The sequence below is a fragment of the Pan troglodytes genome, chromosome 3 (genome assembly GCF_028858775.2).
Source record: "Pan troglodytes isolate AG18354 chromosome 3, NHGRI_mPanTro3-v2.0_pri, whole genome shotgun sequence".
Lineage (NCBI taxonomy): Eukaryota > Metazoa > Chordata > Mammalia > Primates > Hominidae > Pan > Pan troglodytes.
In genome coordinates this window covers 2,825,318-2,843,371 of record NC_072401.2, presented here as the reverse complement: position 1 = coordinate 2,843,371, position 18,054 = coordinate 2,825,318, and the positions used below count along the sequence as shown (strand labels likewise).

The window sequence follows — 18,054 nt, the reverse complement described above, 5'->3', positions numbered from 1 at the left end:
CCCGCCAGGCACAGTCTCTCCTGTCCTCGTTACTTTGCTTTTTCTTTATTGGCAAACATACCTGGGTTTGTTTTTTCCTTACAGAGGCATGAAATGCTTGTCACGGAACATCTGGAGACACCCAGAGGCAGCACCTGCAGGTGCTATCCCGTGAGCTTCCTCCTGGGGGATGTGGGTGCGCGTCTACACCCGCCTGCTTAGGGGCCACACCGCAGTGGGCTCAAGGCGCACTTTCCCAGTGCTACTGGGAATCCGCCCCTCCCCGGCCCTCAGTGGGAAAAGGCTACATAAGTGGTCACTGCGATGGCGTTGGGAGGAACTTTCTGATGGCTTGAGAAGATGGCACCTCAATGATGGGTCTTGAGAGAGCTGGGCGGTACCTGCGCTGACTCCCTGCAGGACCTGGGCATGGCGCAGCGCAGTTCCTCGATGTTTGCCCTCAGCAGCAGCTCCTGCCACAGTGACACCGCGGCTCCAGTCCCACCAGCCTCTGCCCAGTGTCCTCCAGGCCATGGGAGGACGAACTTCCACCCAGCCTCCCCCTCTTGCCTCCTCTTCCCTCTCCCCACCCCACGTTCCCTTCACACATCCCTCATATGGGGTCTCTAGGAAGGCAGGGGTCGCACACAGCTCACCTCGGCCTTTCGGCGGTTGTACCTCTTGACTGTCTCCAGCTGCTGCTGCTCCTTGGGTGGCTGGTAGGTGCTCTGGGGGACCTGTTGAAGTGGTGGGAGGAAGAGCCTATGGTCAGCAGCTGCGAGTGGGAGGGGGCCTAGAAATGCCAGGGCTGACAGCTTGGTGGATGTGGGTGAAGGGGAGGGTGGTGGCGGCCTGCATTGGAGGAGAAACAGGGCTGGAGCTAACACCACTGGGTGCTGGTGGGTCAGCGTTGGAAGTCAAGGGAAGGAGGTCAGGCTGGTCATTGGCGTGGGGTCTGGAGCTTGGCCTGGGATGGGGTGGGTGGGGTAAGACATGAGCCGGCAGTACTGAGGGCGTACCATCGGCCAGCATGGGATGGCCAGGGTGGGTAGGAGCAAGAAGGGGAGGCAGCCAGCTCCCTTGACACTGGGAGACAGGCAGAAGATGGCTGCCTGGGCAGGAGAGGCTGGGAGAATATCATGGACCCCTGCAAAGTAAGCTGTCAGGAGGGGACACTGCAGAGGCCAGGGTGGCTGCACCATATCCCTGAGTCCAGTCACAGGAGGCTATGATAACATGGCCGGAGCTGTGTCCATGAAGGAGCAGGAGGGGGCTGGCCTAGATATCCCTGAGCTCCAGACTGCTGTATTACCCTCCTAACTCCATGCCTTCTCCCCTGCCCATCTAACAGTCATGGAAAATCAACTCGTCCAAACCTGAAACCCTCATCTTCCTCAAACCAGCCCTCCCTCAGCCTCACTGACCACGACCGCTGTCCATTCCTCACCCATGCCTCAGAGTCCTCCTTGTCACCTCTGTCTCTCACACCCACATCCATCTCCTGCCCACCTGCTTCAAGACATCTCCACGAACTGCCTCTCACTGCCCTCCTTGGCCACGGCAGCTGGAGGGACCCTGTGTTGGCACCAGCCTGCCTCAATGTGTCCTGTCTCTGCTCCCTCCAGTGGATGTGTGACCAGACCGGTACCCCGCCTTCCCTCTTCCCTGCCTCACTCCACTCCAGCCCCTCCTGGCCACCCTCAAACACTTGAGGGAGGGTGGGCACTGCCCCAGGGCCTTTGCCTGCACCTTGCTCCTGCCCAGGATGCTGTTCCCTGAGACACCCCATGGCCGACTTGCTCACTTCTGGTTTTTTACTCCATGGCATTTCTCGGGAGGCCTTTCTAGGCCACACAATCCAGAATCACAACCGCTCCAACACGTCTTATCTCCTTTGTCTGCATCATTTTGTCTCCTCAGCATTTATCACCAGCTAACGCAACATATGTTTTACTTATCCTGATTTTGTCTGCGTCCCCCACTGAAGTGCATGCTTCATGAGGTCACAGTGCCTGGCATATACTTGGTACTCTGTAACTATCTGTTGGATGAATGAATGAGTGAATTACAGTGGGCCCTCAACCCTGAAAGGGAAGGATGTCTTAGGCATGGGGCAGGGCAGGGAGGGTAGAGGATAGTTTCAGCACAGCCACCCTGTGGATGCAGAGAAGGTACATGTCCACAAACATCTCACAGATTGTACTGAGAGGCACACAGCTATAGAGCATGGGAGGGCATGGTGAAGGCCCAGGCAGGGGCTGTGCTTGGCAGAGACAGAGAGAGAGATGAAGTTGGCAGCATGACCTGAGACAAACACACTAAGCCCTGAGGAGATGGGGTCAGAAATGCTGAAGATTATACAGATGGGGCAACTGTGGGGTTACTCAGCAACAAGGTCTCTGATCATCCATCCATCATCCACCTCCATCTAATCATCCATCCATCTGATCATCCACCCACTCACCCACCCATCCATCCATTTGTCTATCCATCTATCCATCCCTCTGATCATCCATCCATCCATCTATCCATCCATCCATTCATCCACTTATCCATCCATCTACTTATCCTTCCATGAAGCCATCCATCCATCCATCCATCCATCCATCCATCCACCCACCCATCCATTCATTCACCCACTCATTCATCTACTCACCCATGTGATCATCCATCTATCTATCCATAATCTAATCATCCATCCATCCATCCATCCATCCACCCACCCATCCATTAATTCACCTACCCACTCATCTGTTCATCCATCTAATCACCCATTCATCCATTTGATCATCTATCCATCCATCTGATCATCCATTCACTCACCCACCCACCCATCCAACAATTTAATCATCCATCCAATCATCCAATCCATCCGTCCATCCATCCATCCATCCACCCACCCACCCATCCATTCATTCACCCACTCATTCATCTACTCACCCATGTGTTCATCCATTCATCCATCCATAAACTCATCTGATCATCCATCCACCCATCTGTTCATCCATCTATCCATCTATCCATTAATCCATCCATCTACCCACCCATCCATTCATTCACTTACCCATCCATCTACTCATCCATGCATCCATTTGATCATCTATCCATCCACCTGATCACCCATTCACTCATCCACCCACCATCCTACCATTTGATCATCTATCCAATCATCCAATCATCTGTCCATCCATCCATCCACCCATCCACTTATCCTTCCATGCATGTATCCATCCATCCATTCATTCACTTATCCTTCCATGTGTCCATCCATCCATCCATCCATCCATCTATCCATCCATCCATCCAGTCATCCATCTATCCATCCACTTATCCTTCCATGCGTCCATCTATCTACCAACTCATTCATTCATTCACTCACCCATCCATCTACTCACCCATCTGCTCATCCATCTACCCATCTGATCATCTATCCATCCATCCATTCACCATCTATCATCCATCCATCCATCCACCCACCCATCCTTCCATCTGACTATCCATCTATCCATCAACTTATCCTTCCATGAGTCCAACCATCCATCCATCTATCTACCCATCCATCCATTCATTCACCCACCCATCCATCTACTCATTCATCCACTGATCATCTCTTCATCCATCTGACATTCATCCACCCACTTACCCACATACCCATCCATTCATTTGATCATTCATCCACCCATCCATTCCTCCATCCAATCATCCATCTATCCATTCACCCATCCAATCATCCATCCATCCATCTATCCATTGATCCACCATCCATCTGATAATCCATCCACCCATCCATCCATCCAACCGGTATTTACTGAGGTTCTGCTTTGAGCCATGACTAGGCTAGGCATCGAGAATATGGGACAAATAATGGCCAGGTGTGGTGGCTTACGCCTGTAATCCCAGCACTTTGGGAGGCCTAGGTGGGCAGATCACCTGAGGTCAGTTAGGGACCAGCCCGGCCAACATGACAAAACCCTACCTCTACTAAAAATATAAAAATTAGCCGGGCGTGGTGGCCGGTACCTGTAATCCCAGCTACTCGGGAGGCTGAGGCAGGAGAATCACTTAAACCTAGGAGGCAGAGGTTGCAGTGAGCCAAGATCATGCCACTGCACTCCAGCCTGGGTGACAGAGCGAGACTCTGTCTCAAATAATAATAATAATAATAATAACAACAATAATAAAATGAAATAAAAAGAGAATATGGGACAAATAAGATGGATGATGTCTGCTGGAATAGGCAGACAATAGGCAGGCCCACAAATTACTAAACAACTCTAAACTCCAATTCGGTGAAGAAAAGGAGCCAGGATCAGTGAGAAGTAAACTAAGTGAAGGACCTGACATATTTGAGGCGTTCATGAAAAGCCTCTCTGGGAAGAGGGATTTTAATGACACCTGAAGGATGATGGGAGTGGGGCAGGACTCTGGGGCCTCCCAGCACCATCCCCTTCCCCTCCCATATAGCCCTTAGTCCTGTTGCAGAACCACGTTGGTTCTGGGAAGCTCAGTCCATTGCTGGTGCTTGGGATAGAACCCGTGACCAGTCAGGACATTATATTCCTGATCACAGTGATCAGTTCAAGGAAGGCCTGAGACCTAAGCTGGTCCAGTCAGACTTTTCCAAAGAATACTTGGCCCCAGGTGTCCTCTCATGCACCTAGACGAGAAGCAGAGCTGGAACCCTGGTCACGTACGCCTGAAGCCTATCCTACTTCACTCATGAGGGTCAGCCCGTGCTCTATTGTCTAAGCCAGTTTGAACTGCATTTTTCTGTTATTTGCAATACAAAAGCATCCTGACTGATAAGTCAGCAGTGGGAAGAGAAAGAAAGAGAGAGGAAGAGTCTCTAGGCCTGCCCAAAGAGTATGCTGTCATCTACACATCATACTTAATGGGGAGGGGGTGTTGCATTACGCCAGAGTTGAAAGTGGGCTCCAAGCTCCAACTCCCGACAGGTCGGAGCCCCATGGCCTGACAGCTCCACTCAACACCTACTTATGGGACCACAGTGCGTGGAGTGTGGGAACCCACTGGGTGGGCTCCGGGTCAGCTGGGTTTCCCTCTCTGTGGGGAGTGGGGGTGGGGTGGGGTCATTTAGTGTTCCTGGTCTGGTCCAGTGCACCCTCAGCCCTGGGGGGAGCCCAGTCCCCCACAGGCCCACACAGTCCACTCTCCCAGCTTGGCTACCCTGATGCCTGCAAGCCAGTGCCTGCTGAGAATGCCCACACTCACGGGTCTCGGCTTGGCCACGACCGGGACTGGTTCGGGCGCTGGAATGGTGCGGGGCCTGGGGGCGGTCAGGTTGAATTCCTTGGGCTCTGTGACCTTGGCCTTGGTCTTTAAAGGAGAGGATTGACTGGTAGACACGCCCTCCAGGTGGTTGATCAGCTCCTGGACCTCTGGCTGCCATCTTGAAGGCAAAAGTGGAAATGCCTCTTATGGTCACTCCCTAAGCTGTTCAATAAGGCGATGGCCTTTAGGATCCAAAGGGCTCCCCCAGCGATTGGGTCCGCCTTGGGGTGGAGGTGATAGTGGGATGGACGGCCTCACTTCACGAAGTGGCTTCTACTTGTAGGCATACACGCTGTCAACTAAACCCCTGAAACACATACAGACGCAGTCCCCTTGTACAGATACAGGAAATAGGCCCAGAGGCATTGGGCCATGCTGGTGAGTGGGGAGCTGGGAGGACAGGGACAGCCCTGCTGCAGGAATCCAGGGGCTCTGAGGACAAGCAGTAGCCAGGATGCAGGAAGCCAATCTGGGCTGGAGCAGATGGAAGCCAGCAGTGGAGAAAGGAGCTTTTTGGAAAGGAACATTCTGGAACTACACTGTTGGTGACTCCTGGAAATGGAGCTGTGGAGTCAGGTGGGGCAGGAGCCCAGTTGTTCTTGGTACAGCCTCTGGGTGGGGGTGCTGTCGAGCAGGGGTTTGGGAAGGGCCTTGCCAGGCCGCCCAAGTGTGGGGCTCCCCCTTCCATGTCCCACACCCAGCATGGGCACAGCCCACCATCATCAGCCTATCAAGTGTCCTCTTGTGTGGGCTCCCAGGGGGCAGAGGGCATGGCTTGAAATAGCTCCTCCCTCACCTTAAGAGCCATGGTCCAGGGCCCATAGCAAGTGGAGTCTTGGGGTCTTGCCAGGGCCAGGCCCCAGTGCTCCCAACTTGAGGCAGGTTGGGGAGAGGGGCTGGTCCTAGAGTAGGCAGAGGAAGCCTGAATGGGGGTGGTGGTGCAGGAAGAGGGGCTCACGGGAACTGAGCTGAGTAGCTTCCCAGAGGCAACCCTGCAGGCCCAGGCCATGGGGGCCCCTGAGTGGGCAGTGAGTCTAGCCTGGGGCACAAGGTAGGGGCACCAGCAGGGCCACTCCTACTCCTTCCTTTGGAGGTTTATCTTGATTGCCAGGAGTGGACTGGGTGGGACTGGGGACTTCCCCTCGGTAAAGGAGCATCTCCAGGGCCTCCTCTCCCCGCAGGAACGGCTTCCATCTCCCCTGGGCCTCCAGGTCTTCTGCACACAGCTGGCACCTAAGTGGGCTGCTTGTGCCAAAACAGCCTGTCTGTCTGTCCTTAGGAAGACAAAGTGGATCCCTTCAAGTCCTATCAGAAGGGAAAAAACTGGGGGGCCCCTCAGCTGCACTCAGGCCCCAGCAGGCCTCTCCATGAAGCACAAGGCAGGGCCCTAGCAACTGTGCTGACCCCTCTGCCTGGGGGTTCTGGCCTGCCCCGGAGTTTGCCCTAGGCCTGCTGGGGAGGCAGGAGAAGGCAGCAAGGGCAGCATGAGGGCAGCAGGCTTGGGGACCCCGAGAGATATCTGGACCCCAGAATCCACCAGGAACTGATCTGTGGCTTCCTCAGCTCCCTCCACCCTCACCCCTACTCCGCGCTCTTGGGATCTGCAGAGAGGCCAAAGGCCCTGCAGAGTCCCCACAGGACTAGAATCACTGATGCAGCCCCAGCCAGCATGTAGGCTCCAGCGCAGAAGGGCCGGCTCTGCCCCATTCACCCAGGCAGTCCTGAAATGGCCTTCAGCCACCCGCCACGTGTCAGCTGACTGGCATGGAGGGAGCCCAGGCTGGGGCTTGGGCAGTTGGACCACGTCTGTTCCTCCCTGCGAGGCTGTGGGGCCAGCCTGGGACTTGGGGCTTCTCCGAAGATCTCATCCGAACACGGAGTGATTACTGACACTCACAGTGCTTCTGGGAGCAGGAAGGGGAACGTGGAGCTCCCGTGCCCGTGGAGGCACGTGGAATGGGGTGCAGATGCCATTCAGGGCCCCCAGAGCCCCCCATCCAGCCTACCTCATCAGGGGGTCAATCCAGTTCTCCTTCACGTGGGCCGGCTCGTAGATGAGGCTCCACTCGTCCTTGATCCATGAGCACAGGTGCAGGGGGTTGAAGAAGAACCTGAGGAACTGGGGTGGACGGGGGCTGTCAGGGGGCCGGAGCCCTGGGCCCAACCCCTCACCGGGCAAAGCCCCCAGCACCCCCAGTGAGCTCCCTGCCCCCAAGGCCCCCAGCACCCCCAGTGGCTCCCTGCCCCCAAGGCCCCCAGCACCCCAAGTGAGCTCCTTGCCCCCAAGGCCCCCAGCACCCCCAGTGGCTCCCTGCCCCCAAGGCCCCCAGCACCCCCAGTGGCTCCCTGCCCCCAAGGCCCCCAGCACCCCCAGTGGCTCCCTGCCTCCAAGGCCCCCAGCACCCCCAGTGGCTCCCTGCCCCCAAGGCCCCCAGCACCCCCAGTGAGCTCCCTGCCCCCAAGGCCCCCAGCACCCCCAGTGAGCTCCCTGCCCCCAAGGCCCCCAGCACCCCCAGTGAGCTCCCTGCCCCCAAGGCCCCCAGCACCCCTTGTGGCTCCCTGCCCCCAAGGCCCCCAGCACCCCCAGTGAGCTCCCTGCCCCCAAGGCCCCCAGCACCCCCAGTGGCTCCCTGCCCCCAAGGCCCCCAGCACCCCCAGTGAGCTCCCTGCCCCCAAGGCCCCCAGCACCCCCAGTGAGCTCCCTGCCCCCAAGGCCCCCAGCACCCCCCAGTGGCTCCCTGCCCCCAAGGCCCCCAGCACCCCCAGTGAGCTCCCTGCCCCCAAGGCCCCCAGCACCCCCAGTGAGCTCCCTGCCCCCAAGGCCCCCAGCACCCCCAGTGGCTCCCTGCCCCCAAGGACCCCAGCACCCCCAGTGAGCTCCCTGCCCCCAAGGCCACTGCGCAGGGTGTGCTTCTGGGACTGTCACCACGGAACTCTGATGCTGGTGCTGGAGGCCTGGACCTTGGCTTCCCTTCCAGCTGGGAGGAGGAGCCCCTGGGGTCCCTGGGTGGGCTGCCGTGGGGAGGGGGTGCCTGAGAAGCTGGCGGCACATCCTCAGCTTGGAGGGCCTTGTCCAGTCAACTTCCTGAAAGCCAGTTGGATGGGGAGCCGAGGGTCCGGGGCTGCATGGTGACGGCCCCAGAAGCACATCCTGAATGGTGGTCTTGGGGGCAGGGAGTTGACTTGGGAGGTGGCCGAGGAGGCACGGGCTGAGCGGGGGTAATGGTAGGCAGGATGGCGGCTTCTGTGTGCCAGCCAGGCAGGGCCTGCAGTCACTGCTGTGCCTCCCCAGGGTGGCCAGCCTCCCCTAGGGCCTCCACGCCCTTCTCTTCTCCATGCAGAGGAAACCAGGGATCCCTCTAGAGCCTTCCGCAGCTGCTTCCACCCCCTTTCCCACCCCTTCCCATTTCAGCTGCATGCTGTTACTGCTTCCTCCCTCAAGGGGGCCATTTTCCCTGCCCCGAGGCTGGGGTCTCTACTTACCTTCCTTCTGGCCACCCCCATTTGGGAGCAGACCTTTTGTGCTTTCCTGAGTCCCCTGGGACAGACTCAGCACTGGTCCCTGCCCCCACCCAATCCCTCCATCTTCAAACCCCATCCCCACACTCAGCGTCTTAGCTGGGCTGCTCCCACCAGGACACAGCCCTGTATTGAGGCCCCCATCCTCACTGGGGTGTGATGGGACAGCCCTACCCGGAATCTGCTGGAGTTGGGGTGGGGCTTTGCAGTGGGTCTGACTCCCCCTCTGCCAGCGGGTGGATTCCCTGGAGCTGTGGGGCCATCAGCCCCCTACAGGTGTCTCAGGGCCACTCCCTGCAGAGTGAGGAGCGCCACCTCCTGGGAGCCACACCATGTCACCGCCCACCACTCCTGACCATGGTGGTGCCAGCACCCAAGGTGTGGCCCAGGGGCTTCCCTGGAGAGGCCACAGGGTGGCGTCCCAGTAGCTTGCTTCCCTTCTTCAAGGCCCAGGCTGGCCTCTTCCTGGAGCCCCGAGGCAGGAAGAAGGACCCCAATGGGATGGGCATGGCCCAGCGGGGCATGGGGTGTGGGATGGAGGGAGGCAGTCTCTTGGGCAGTTCCCTTGGGGATTTATGTGGGCTATTCCCATGGATCTGCCTCCAGAGGCTCTCTGAGTTGGTAAGTGTGCAGGCACCAGTGTTGGGGGCACCACCCTGTCCCCAACGGTGCTGTGTGGCCAGCGCCCCAAGTTCCTAGGGAGTCCCTGCAGCAGCCCCTGAGCACTCTGTCCTGGGCTGGCGCTTTGGGGCTCTGCAGGCCGAGATTGATCCAGGGCCACCTCCACCACTGTGGGACCCAGGGCAAGACAAAACATGGATCTTTGTTCAGCAAATTTTTTTTTTTTTTTTTTTTTTTGAGACGGAGTCTCGCTCTGTCGCCCAGGCTGGAGTGCAATGGCGCCATCTCAGCTCACTGTAACCTCCGCCTCCCAGGTTCAAGTGATTCTCCTGCCTCAGCCTCCTGAGTAGCTGGGATTATAGGCGCGTGCCACCACGACCGGCTAATTTTTTTTCTATTTTTAATAGAGACGGGGTTTCACCATGTTGGTCAGGCTGGTCTCAAACTCCTGACCTCAAGTGATACACCCACTTCGGCCTCCCAAAGTGCTGGATTATTGCACCCGGCCTCAACAATTATTATTATTATTATTATCATTTAGGAAGGGGTCTTGCTCTGTCATCCAGGCTGGAGTGCAGTGGCACAATCATGGCTCACTGCAGCCTCAAACTCCTGGGCTCAGGTGATCCTCCTGCTTCAACCTCGTGAGTGGCTGGAATTACAGGTAAGCACCACCATGCCAGTCTAATTTAAAAAAAATTTTGGCCAGGCGCGGTGGCTCACGCCTGTAATCCCAGCACTTTGGGAGGCTGAGACAGGTGGATCACGAGGTCAGGAGATTGAGACCATCCTGGCTAACATGGTGAAACCCCATCTCTACTAAAAATACAAAAAAAATTAGCCAGGCGTGGTGGCGGGCGCCTGTAGTCCCAGCTACTCGGGAGGCTGAGGCAGGAGAATGGCATGAACCTGGGAGGCAGAGCTTGCAGTGAGCAGAGATCACGCCACTGCACTCCAGCCTGGGGGACAGAGTAAGATTCCACCTCAAAAAAAAAATATATTTTTTTGTAGAGATGGGGTTTTGCTCTGTCGCCCAGGCTGGTCTCAATCTCCTGGGCTCAAGCAAACTTCCAGCTTTGGCCTCCCAAAGTTTTGGGATTACAGGCGTGAGCCACTATGCCCCGCCTGTTCAGCAATTATTAAGAAAGTCAAGCTGGGCGCAGTGGCTCATGCCTGTAATCCCAACACTTTGGGAGGCCGAGGCAGGCGGATCACCTGAGGTCAGGAGTTCGAGACCAGCCTGGCCAACATGGTGAAACCCTGTCTCTACTAAAATACAAAAATTAGCCAGGCGTGATGGCACATGCCGTAATCCCAGCTACTTGGGAGGCTGAGGCAGGAGAATCACTTGAACCCAGGAGGCAGAGGTTGCAGTGAGCCGAGATTGCACCACTGCACTCCAGCCTGGGCAACAGAGCGAGACCCCGTCTTAAAAAAAAAAAAAAAAAGTCAAGATAGTAATAGAAGAGCAGACACCAGTGACCTCTTGTTTCCAGGGTTTGGTTTCTGGTTTCTGGGGTTTGGTTTCTGGTTTCCAGGGAAGCTGGCCCCAACTCAGTCTCCAGGTATCTGCCAGAAAATGCCATCAGTTTTGCTGCTTTTTCATTAAAATGAAGGCCTTGCTTAAGCTAACTATACAAATGTGTATGCCTCATGAATTACTTACGTTTCCGTGTAGATGGAAAATGTGTCATTTATGTGTACAGTGCTGGCTCGGGGCTGCACTCTCCCTCCCTTCACCTGTTAGGTGGCTGAGGTGCTGTGTGAGCCGCCGGTCCCAGGTCTCTGGGGCTGCAATCCTGGTGGGCTCTGCCACTCCAGGTCTCCCACTTCTCCAGGCTTGGAACACTCCCTGAAGAGCTAGCTGCTTCCTTCAAGAGAGACCTCGAAGATCTGGGCCCAAGGGCTTTCGCACTCACTTCTCCAGGGAGTGGCTCTCCTTGGCTGGAAACTGTCCCCTCCATGCAGAGTAAGGAGGAGCAAGCCAGTGGCTAAAAGTCTTGTCTGGGAATTGGCTGCGCTACCCTCTTGCTGTGTGACATTGGGCAGATTACTTATCCTGTCTGTGCTCCAGTTTCCGCACATGGGATGAGTACCATGTAGGAGCAACCTCACTGGGTCGTTGTAAGAATGGAGCAAGAACGAGTACCATGAGTGTCTGGGAAAACCTGGCAGTCAGTGTGAGCAGGCAGCAGCCAGCAGCGAGCAGCAGGCCCAGGCCCAAACATTTTGGTCCAGAGGCCTGTGTGTGCCAGCTTCCCACGCAAGTGGCCCCAGGCAGTCAGGGGCATGGGCTCCTGCAGGCTCCCCCTCGGGGTACCAATCCTCATAACTGGCCCTGAACCAATTCCCTTGGACCCCTGAAGCTGCACAGGGAGGAGAGGCTGTTCTGGGCCTGGGGTTTGATTATGAGTCAGCAGAGGCCCCCCAGGAGCGGAATCGGATTTCCCCAGGACAAAAGCAGCGCATTCACCCACACTAGTTGGTGTGCATTGGGTTTTTTGTTGTTGTTGTTGTTTCTTTGTTTTTTAGAGATGGGGTCTTGCTCTGTCACCCAGGCCCAAGTGCAGTGGTTCAATCACTGCTCACTGCAGCCTCAAACTCCTGGACTCAAGTGATCCTCCCGCTTCAGCCTCCCAAGCAGGTGGGACTACAGACGGGCACCAGCATGCCCAGCTTGCTACTTATTTGAAATACAGAAGAAAACCACCAGAGTTTCTTTCATTAAAACCAACCAGAGGCCGGGCACGGTGTCTCACGCCTGTAATCCCAGCACTTTGGGAGGCCGAGGTAGGCGGATCACGAGGTCAGGAGATTGAGACCATCCTGGATAACATGGTGAAACCCCGTCTCTACTAAAAATACAAAAAAATAGCCGGGCGTGGTGGCAGGCGCCTGTAGTCCCAGCTACTCGGGAGGCTGAGGCAGGAGAATGGTATGAACCCGGGAGGCAGAGTTTGCAGTGAGCTGAGATCGCGCCACTGCACTCCAGCCTGGGCGACAGAGCGAGACTCCGTCTCAAAAAAAAAAAAAAACCAACCAGAATGACGAAAGGTGGGCGAGGATCAGATGGACCTCACCCGTGGCCCTCGTGGCCTGGTGGGCAGGTAGGGGTGGCTCACCTTGCACATCTTATCCACGGGCTGGGACTTGATGATGTTACAGAACAGCTGGAAGCCGAGTTCCTCCAGCAGGAATGTGGCTAGGTAGCAGATCACTAGAAAACAGGGGGTCTGTCAGAGGCTAAGGGACGTCACAGGGGCACCAGGGACACGGCGGGACCAGAGCTGAAGGCCTCCACCGTGTCAGGGCACACAGCCACAGGAAAACCCCCACCCTTTTGGCGCCCACCTGAAAATGATAAACGAACACAAACAACATTGTCTTAGAGTGCAATGAATTTGTGGTTTCAAAGCACTTTGACAAATAATCCCATCTGATAAGTTCTCAGAATTTGCAAAGGCTCCCCAGGTAAAAGTGAAATCATTTTGGACTTGTTTGTCAATTTCTGAGCAGCTGAATCGTCACCTCAAGCCGGCTAGAATGTGAATAAACCTGGGCCCGAGTTTCCTCCAAGGCAGGAACTGTAACGGGCCCCTAGCCTGCGGCCTGGACGTGCTGCGCATCATAAGGCTCCAGCTGGGTGGCAAGGGGTCGGGAAAGGAGCCTAGCTCAGGACTGGCACCAGCTGCTCAGCTCAGTCTCCCAGTACCCTACAGCGCTCGCCCCACTCCTCTCCCTTCCTGGACGGGGGCAGCAAGACCGTGTGCAGGGTCTCAGGGCTGCCCCGATCTCCCCCCAGCAGCACTGGCCACCTGGCTTGCAATGGTCGCCCTGCCCCATGAAAGCAGACGGCTGTCAGAGGCTGCAGGAAGCCCAGGCAGTGAGTCTCTTGTATTTAATCCCCCACAGGACTGTCCAGACGGCAGCCACAGGGTCCATCTTGTCCAAAGGCCTCGGGGTCAGTGGTGGCTAGGGGTCAGCCTACGGAAGGCTCTCGTGTTGTCCAGGCTGCCTTTGGGAGCTGGATGCCCTAAACTGGGGTGGCAGAGCCAGGTCTGTCTGCCCTGAGGCATCAGTTTCCCGTCTGCAAGGTCCTGGTCCGCCTGGTAAGGACCAAGTGAGGTGAGGAGCCGGGAAGTCTCCAGTGCAAGGGCAGGAAGGAGGAGCTGGCCCCGCCCGCCCGCTGCCTGCCTGCCAGGCCTTTCCGCAGAGAGCCTGAGTGAACCGTTCTCTACGGCCTGGCCCTGGGGACCAGTCAGGCACCTACCCTCGAAGCGGCTGTGGTCAACCCGCAGGCAGAGTCGGCCATCTTCCACGTAGAAGGCATCCACCACGACGGTCAGCAGCTTCCGGTACTCGAGGCACCCAGACAGAACCTCCAAAACAAAGCTCTGCTTCTGGGGGCTCAGAGCCTGGAAGAGAGACAGCCGGTGGGGGGCCCTGGCCGGGCCGGGAGGAGAGGGCGGCGGTGGGGGTGGGAAACTTGGGCAAAGGCAGGGGTGGAGCGGCCCCGGGGCTGCAAAGGGCCTGTTAGTGGGGCCCCCAAGGCAGCTGGCAGTGCCTCCCCACTCAGGAACTGGTCCCCAGATTCTCCTGGGTTTGCCAAGCGAGGTCAGGGCAAAGACAGAAATAAACGAAGATGATGAGGCAGTGCAAGGAATGACACAAGGGACAAGTGCTGTGCGGTTCCAGCTAATGAGAACAGGCTGCCGCATCCAGGCAGAGCAGAGAGTGCCAGGGGCCAGCGGGCATGAGAGTCGCCTAATGCAGACAGAGCTTCAGTTCGCGCGGATGAAAAGCTTCTGCAGATAGAGGGCAGTGATGGATGCACAACAGCGGGAATGTGCCTAACCCCACGGAACTCTATGCTGAAAAATGGCTACAGTGGTACATTTTATGTCATGCGTATTTTACCACAATAATATTTTCAAATGAACTCATAAAGGTTTTCAAATGAATGAATTAAAAAATAATGAAAATGAATGATGTATGAGCAAGGAACATCTCTGCAAGAGCCTGTCAAGTGTAAACTTAGCTGGGTGTGGTGGTACATGCCTGGAGTTCGAGGTGGGGCAATGGAGTGGGACCCTGTCTCACAAAGCAGAAGGAATCTCATTGTTTTAGTCTGGATTTTTAAATTAGCAGTGAAAATTTCATATATCTCTATATATCTCTATATATATAGATATATATAGTTTTTTTTTTTTGAAGTTTTTGAGACAGGGTCTCACTCTGTCGTCCAGGCTGGAGTGCAGTGGCAGAATCACTGCTCACTCTCAGGCTGCCTTCCCACCTCGGCCTCCTGAGTAGCTGCTTCCCACCTCAGCCTCCTGAGTAGCTGCTTCCCACCTCGGCCTCCTGAGTAGCTGCTTCCCACCTCGGCCTCCTGAGTAGCTGCTTCCCACCTCGGCCTCCTGAGTAGCTGCTTCCCACCTCGGCCTCCTGAGTAGCTGCTTCCCACCTCGGCCTCCTGAGTAGCTGCTTCCCACCTCGGCCTCCTGAGTAGCTGCTTCCCACCTCGGCCTCCTGAGTAGCTGCTTCCCACCTTGGCCTCCTGAGTAGCTGCTTCCCACCTCGGCCTCCTGAGTAGCTGGGACTACAGATGCACACCACCATGCCTGGTTCATTTTTTTATTTTTTGTAAAGACTGGATCTCACCATGTTCCTCAGGCTGGCCTCTAACTCCTGGGCTCAAGCAATCCTCCTGCCTTGGCCTCCCAAAGTGTTGGGATTACAGGCGTGAGCCATTGTGTCCAGCCTCATATGTTTTCTGAACACTTGTATTTTTCTGTGAATTATCATTATTTAATAATTAATTTCACTTACAATGTGTTCTATGATACTGTAAATTATTAAATATAATTGGCTAAACTTTTTTTATTGGGATAACATTTTTCTTAGTCATTTTTATAAGGTCTCTATGTTAAGGCTATTAACATAGCCATAAATATGATAGTTATTTGTTGTAAGTTTTTAATTTGCCTTTTAACTTTGTATAAAATATTTTTGGGCATATAGAGCATGTAGGAATTTTACTTTTATTTTAGATCAAATCTATCTTTTCCTTTGTGATTTTTTCAGTTGCTTTTTTTTTTTTTTTTCTGAGACGGAGTCTTGCTCTGTCGCCCAGGCTGGAGTGCAGTGGTACAATCTCAGCTCACTGCAACCTCCGCCTCCTGGGTTCAAGCAATTTCCTGCCTCAGCCTCCCGAGCAGCTGGGACTACAGGCTGCAGCCACCCATGCCCGGCTAATTTTTCGTATATTTAGTAGAGATGGGGTTTCACCATGTTGGCCAGGCTGGTCTAGAATTCCTGACCTCAGGTGATCTGCCTGCCTCGACCTCCCAAAGTGCTGGGATTACAGGTGTGAGCCACCCCACCCAGCCCTTCAGTTGCTTTTGTACTAAGATAACAGGGTAACGAGCTATCCTGAAGCATTCTGCACAAGCCACATGACCTTGTGGGGCCTCAGTTTCCACACATGTGAATGAGAACAATCTGGGTACTGCTCTGCAAATAGGGCCATTCCCACGCCCTTCTAGCATCGTCCCTGCAGTGCAGGGGCTGGAGGCCTGAGAACTACAGGCTTCAGCAGCTCTGCCTCTGGGGATGTGGGTGCAGCCTGGGCTCTGCTAACAAGATATACACTTATGGGAGAACTGGTAGGGGCAAGGTTGGGGGATGCGCCTTTTCTTCAGCTCCCCAGGGGTGGTAGATGCTGGGCTTCCCAGAGCCTTCTGCTTGCCCCTGCCTGTCCCACCCGATGTGGTGGGGAGCTGCTCCCTGCAGTGCCCTGACCAGCTGGGAGCCGGGACTGACCCAGCATGAGTTCCTCCAGCCCTTGCAATGGCTTTAAGTACAAGGTTCCCCGTGTTAAATTTAAATCCCTTTCTCTTGGGAGCGCCAGGACTGGCTTTTAGGCTCCTGCTGGAATGCCAGCTGGTAGCAACATTCTCCCGGGGACAGCCCTTCGTTCTAGGGCTCCGTTGCAGGTGCCTCTTTATCTTCTCAACCTCCACATATTGGAAGGGCTCAGGGTGCAGTTCCCCTATGGTGACGTTTGTTCATTATCCACTTTCTGAGTGATCTCAGCCAGCTTCGAGGCTGACAGCATTCTGATTGCCAAACGGATACCCCAGCCGGCCCCGCTCCCTGAACTCAATCCCTGAACTCAGAAACCTCGATCCTGCTGCCGCTGGGCCTTTCCTGGATACTGGGGCAGACATCGCATGAATGCATCTGAAACCGGCCTCCTGGGCTTGGCCCAAGCCTGCCCCCGCCAACCTCGCGGCGCAGTAAACGTGGTTCCTTACTCCCAGCGTGTCTCTCGGTCTGTCTTCCAGGCCCTTCGGCTGGGGGACCCCGGCTGCTCTCCCTCCCTCTCCTCTTGCTCCCCTTCAAGTCTCTTTTTGACCCAGCAGTCAGGGTGAGGCCTCTCAGATGGATGTCGGGTCAGGCGTCCTTCCTCACCGTGGCCAGCGAGGCCCCGCATGGAGGTGCCCAGCTCCCTCGGAGTCCCCAGCCCGACCTGGCTGTTCCAGTCACACTGGCCTCCTGTTTCCTCATCAGGGAACTGGCTTCTCCCTCTGCCTGCGACCTCCTCCCGGCATACTCACCCCACGGCTGTGAGGACTGTGCTTCTGACCAGCCCTCGCAGGACATGGCCTGTCCCAGTCGCGGCATGGCTTGTTTACTGTCCCTTTCTTGGCTAGATGGCTACCTGGGCGCTCGCCAGAGAGGAAAGGGAATGCCCTGCCTCCACATAGATTGCGGGGACCTAGTGACATCCTGTGAGTGAGGCTGGGCATGGAGAGGGGGCTCGGTGGGTGAGGGCTCCCCCACTGAGCTGCCGGGAGGGGCTCCTGCGGGGGGCTGGCTCTGATCTCAACAGCCAGACTGGCACCTCAGTTTCCCTCTCAGCTTCCTGCAGTTGCCAGGCTGTACCCACACCGAGGGCACTGGTCCCCCCCCCCGCCCCGTGTAACTGATGACATCTTGTCAGAGGAGCCCAGGAGCCAGGACAGACCCTTCCGAGAGCAGTGAGTCAGCGTGGCCGCTAAGGGTGATGACTTTGCGGGACGAGGCTGACAACCTCCTCTGGCCTCCCCGGCTCAGGCACCGGCGACTCCGCTTCTCATCAATGACGTCTGTGTTTGGGAAGTGTGAGCATGCATTTTTCATAAGGTCAGAGCCTTGAGCCCTACGCCATCAGCCCCAGGCAAGGCGGGTTGGGCAGTGCCACTCTGGGCTGGAGGGTCCTGGAAGCTGCAGAGCTGAGTGAGGAGCCAGTAAATGACATCCCAGTCCACGCCAGGCCGGGCCGGGCCCACGGCCAGGTCCTTGCCACTGATGCTGGGCTGGCGGCCGCCAGGACACGTGGTGTCCAGCCTATTCACAGAGAGGGGCCTGGGGCCTGGGGGTGGGGGCAAGGGGTGACACATGCCTCAGGGGTGCTGGACCAGGTCCTTCTGACCAGGCCAGCAGAGATGGGCCTAGGCCGGGTGGGTTCTCTCTCCCAGAGGAGGCAGGAGAGGCCCTTGCTACAGGAGTGGGCTCCTAATGGGGAACCAGCCTCAGTCGCTGAGATTGGCCTGTGGCTGCCCAAGGGTCTCTGAGTTTGTGATAAAATCTTGGGCCTTG

The 18,054-nt window shown here is 56.2% G+C and overlaps 1 protein-coding gene across 2 annotated transcripts in view; it reads right to left on the bottom strand.

Annotated features, from left to right (window-relative positions):
- The window catches only part of CFAP99 (cilia and flagella associated protein 99), a 46,715-nt gene that overhangs the window by 15,080 nt on the left and 13,581 nt on the right, over window positions 1–18,054 (bottom strand). For both annotated transcript variants that reach the window (XM_001174489.8, XM_063808592.1), the window contains 6 exons: window positions 13,682–13,826; window positions 12,534–12,628; window positions 7,278–7,390; window positions 5,212–5,389; window positions 636–716; window positions 381–452 (listed from right to left, as the gene is read on the bottom strand). In XM_001174489.8, the coding sequence (XP_001174489.3) occupies window positions 381–452; window positions 636–716; window positions 5,212–5,389; window positions 7,278–7,390; window positions 12,534–12,628; window positions 13,682–13,826 (684 nt within the window). The remainder of the gene's footprint in view (window positions 1–380; window positions 453–635; window positions 717–5,211; window positions 5,390–7,277; window positions 7,391–12,533; window positions 12,629–13,681; window positions 13,827–18,054) is intronic.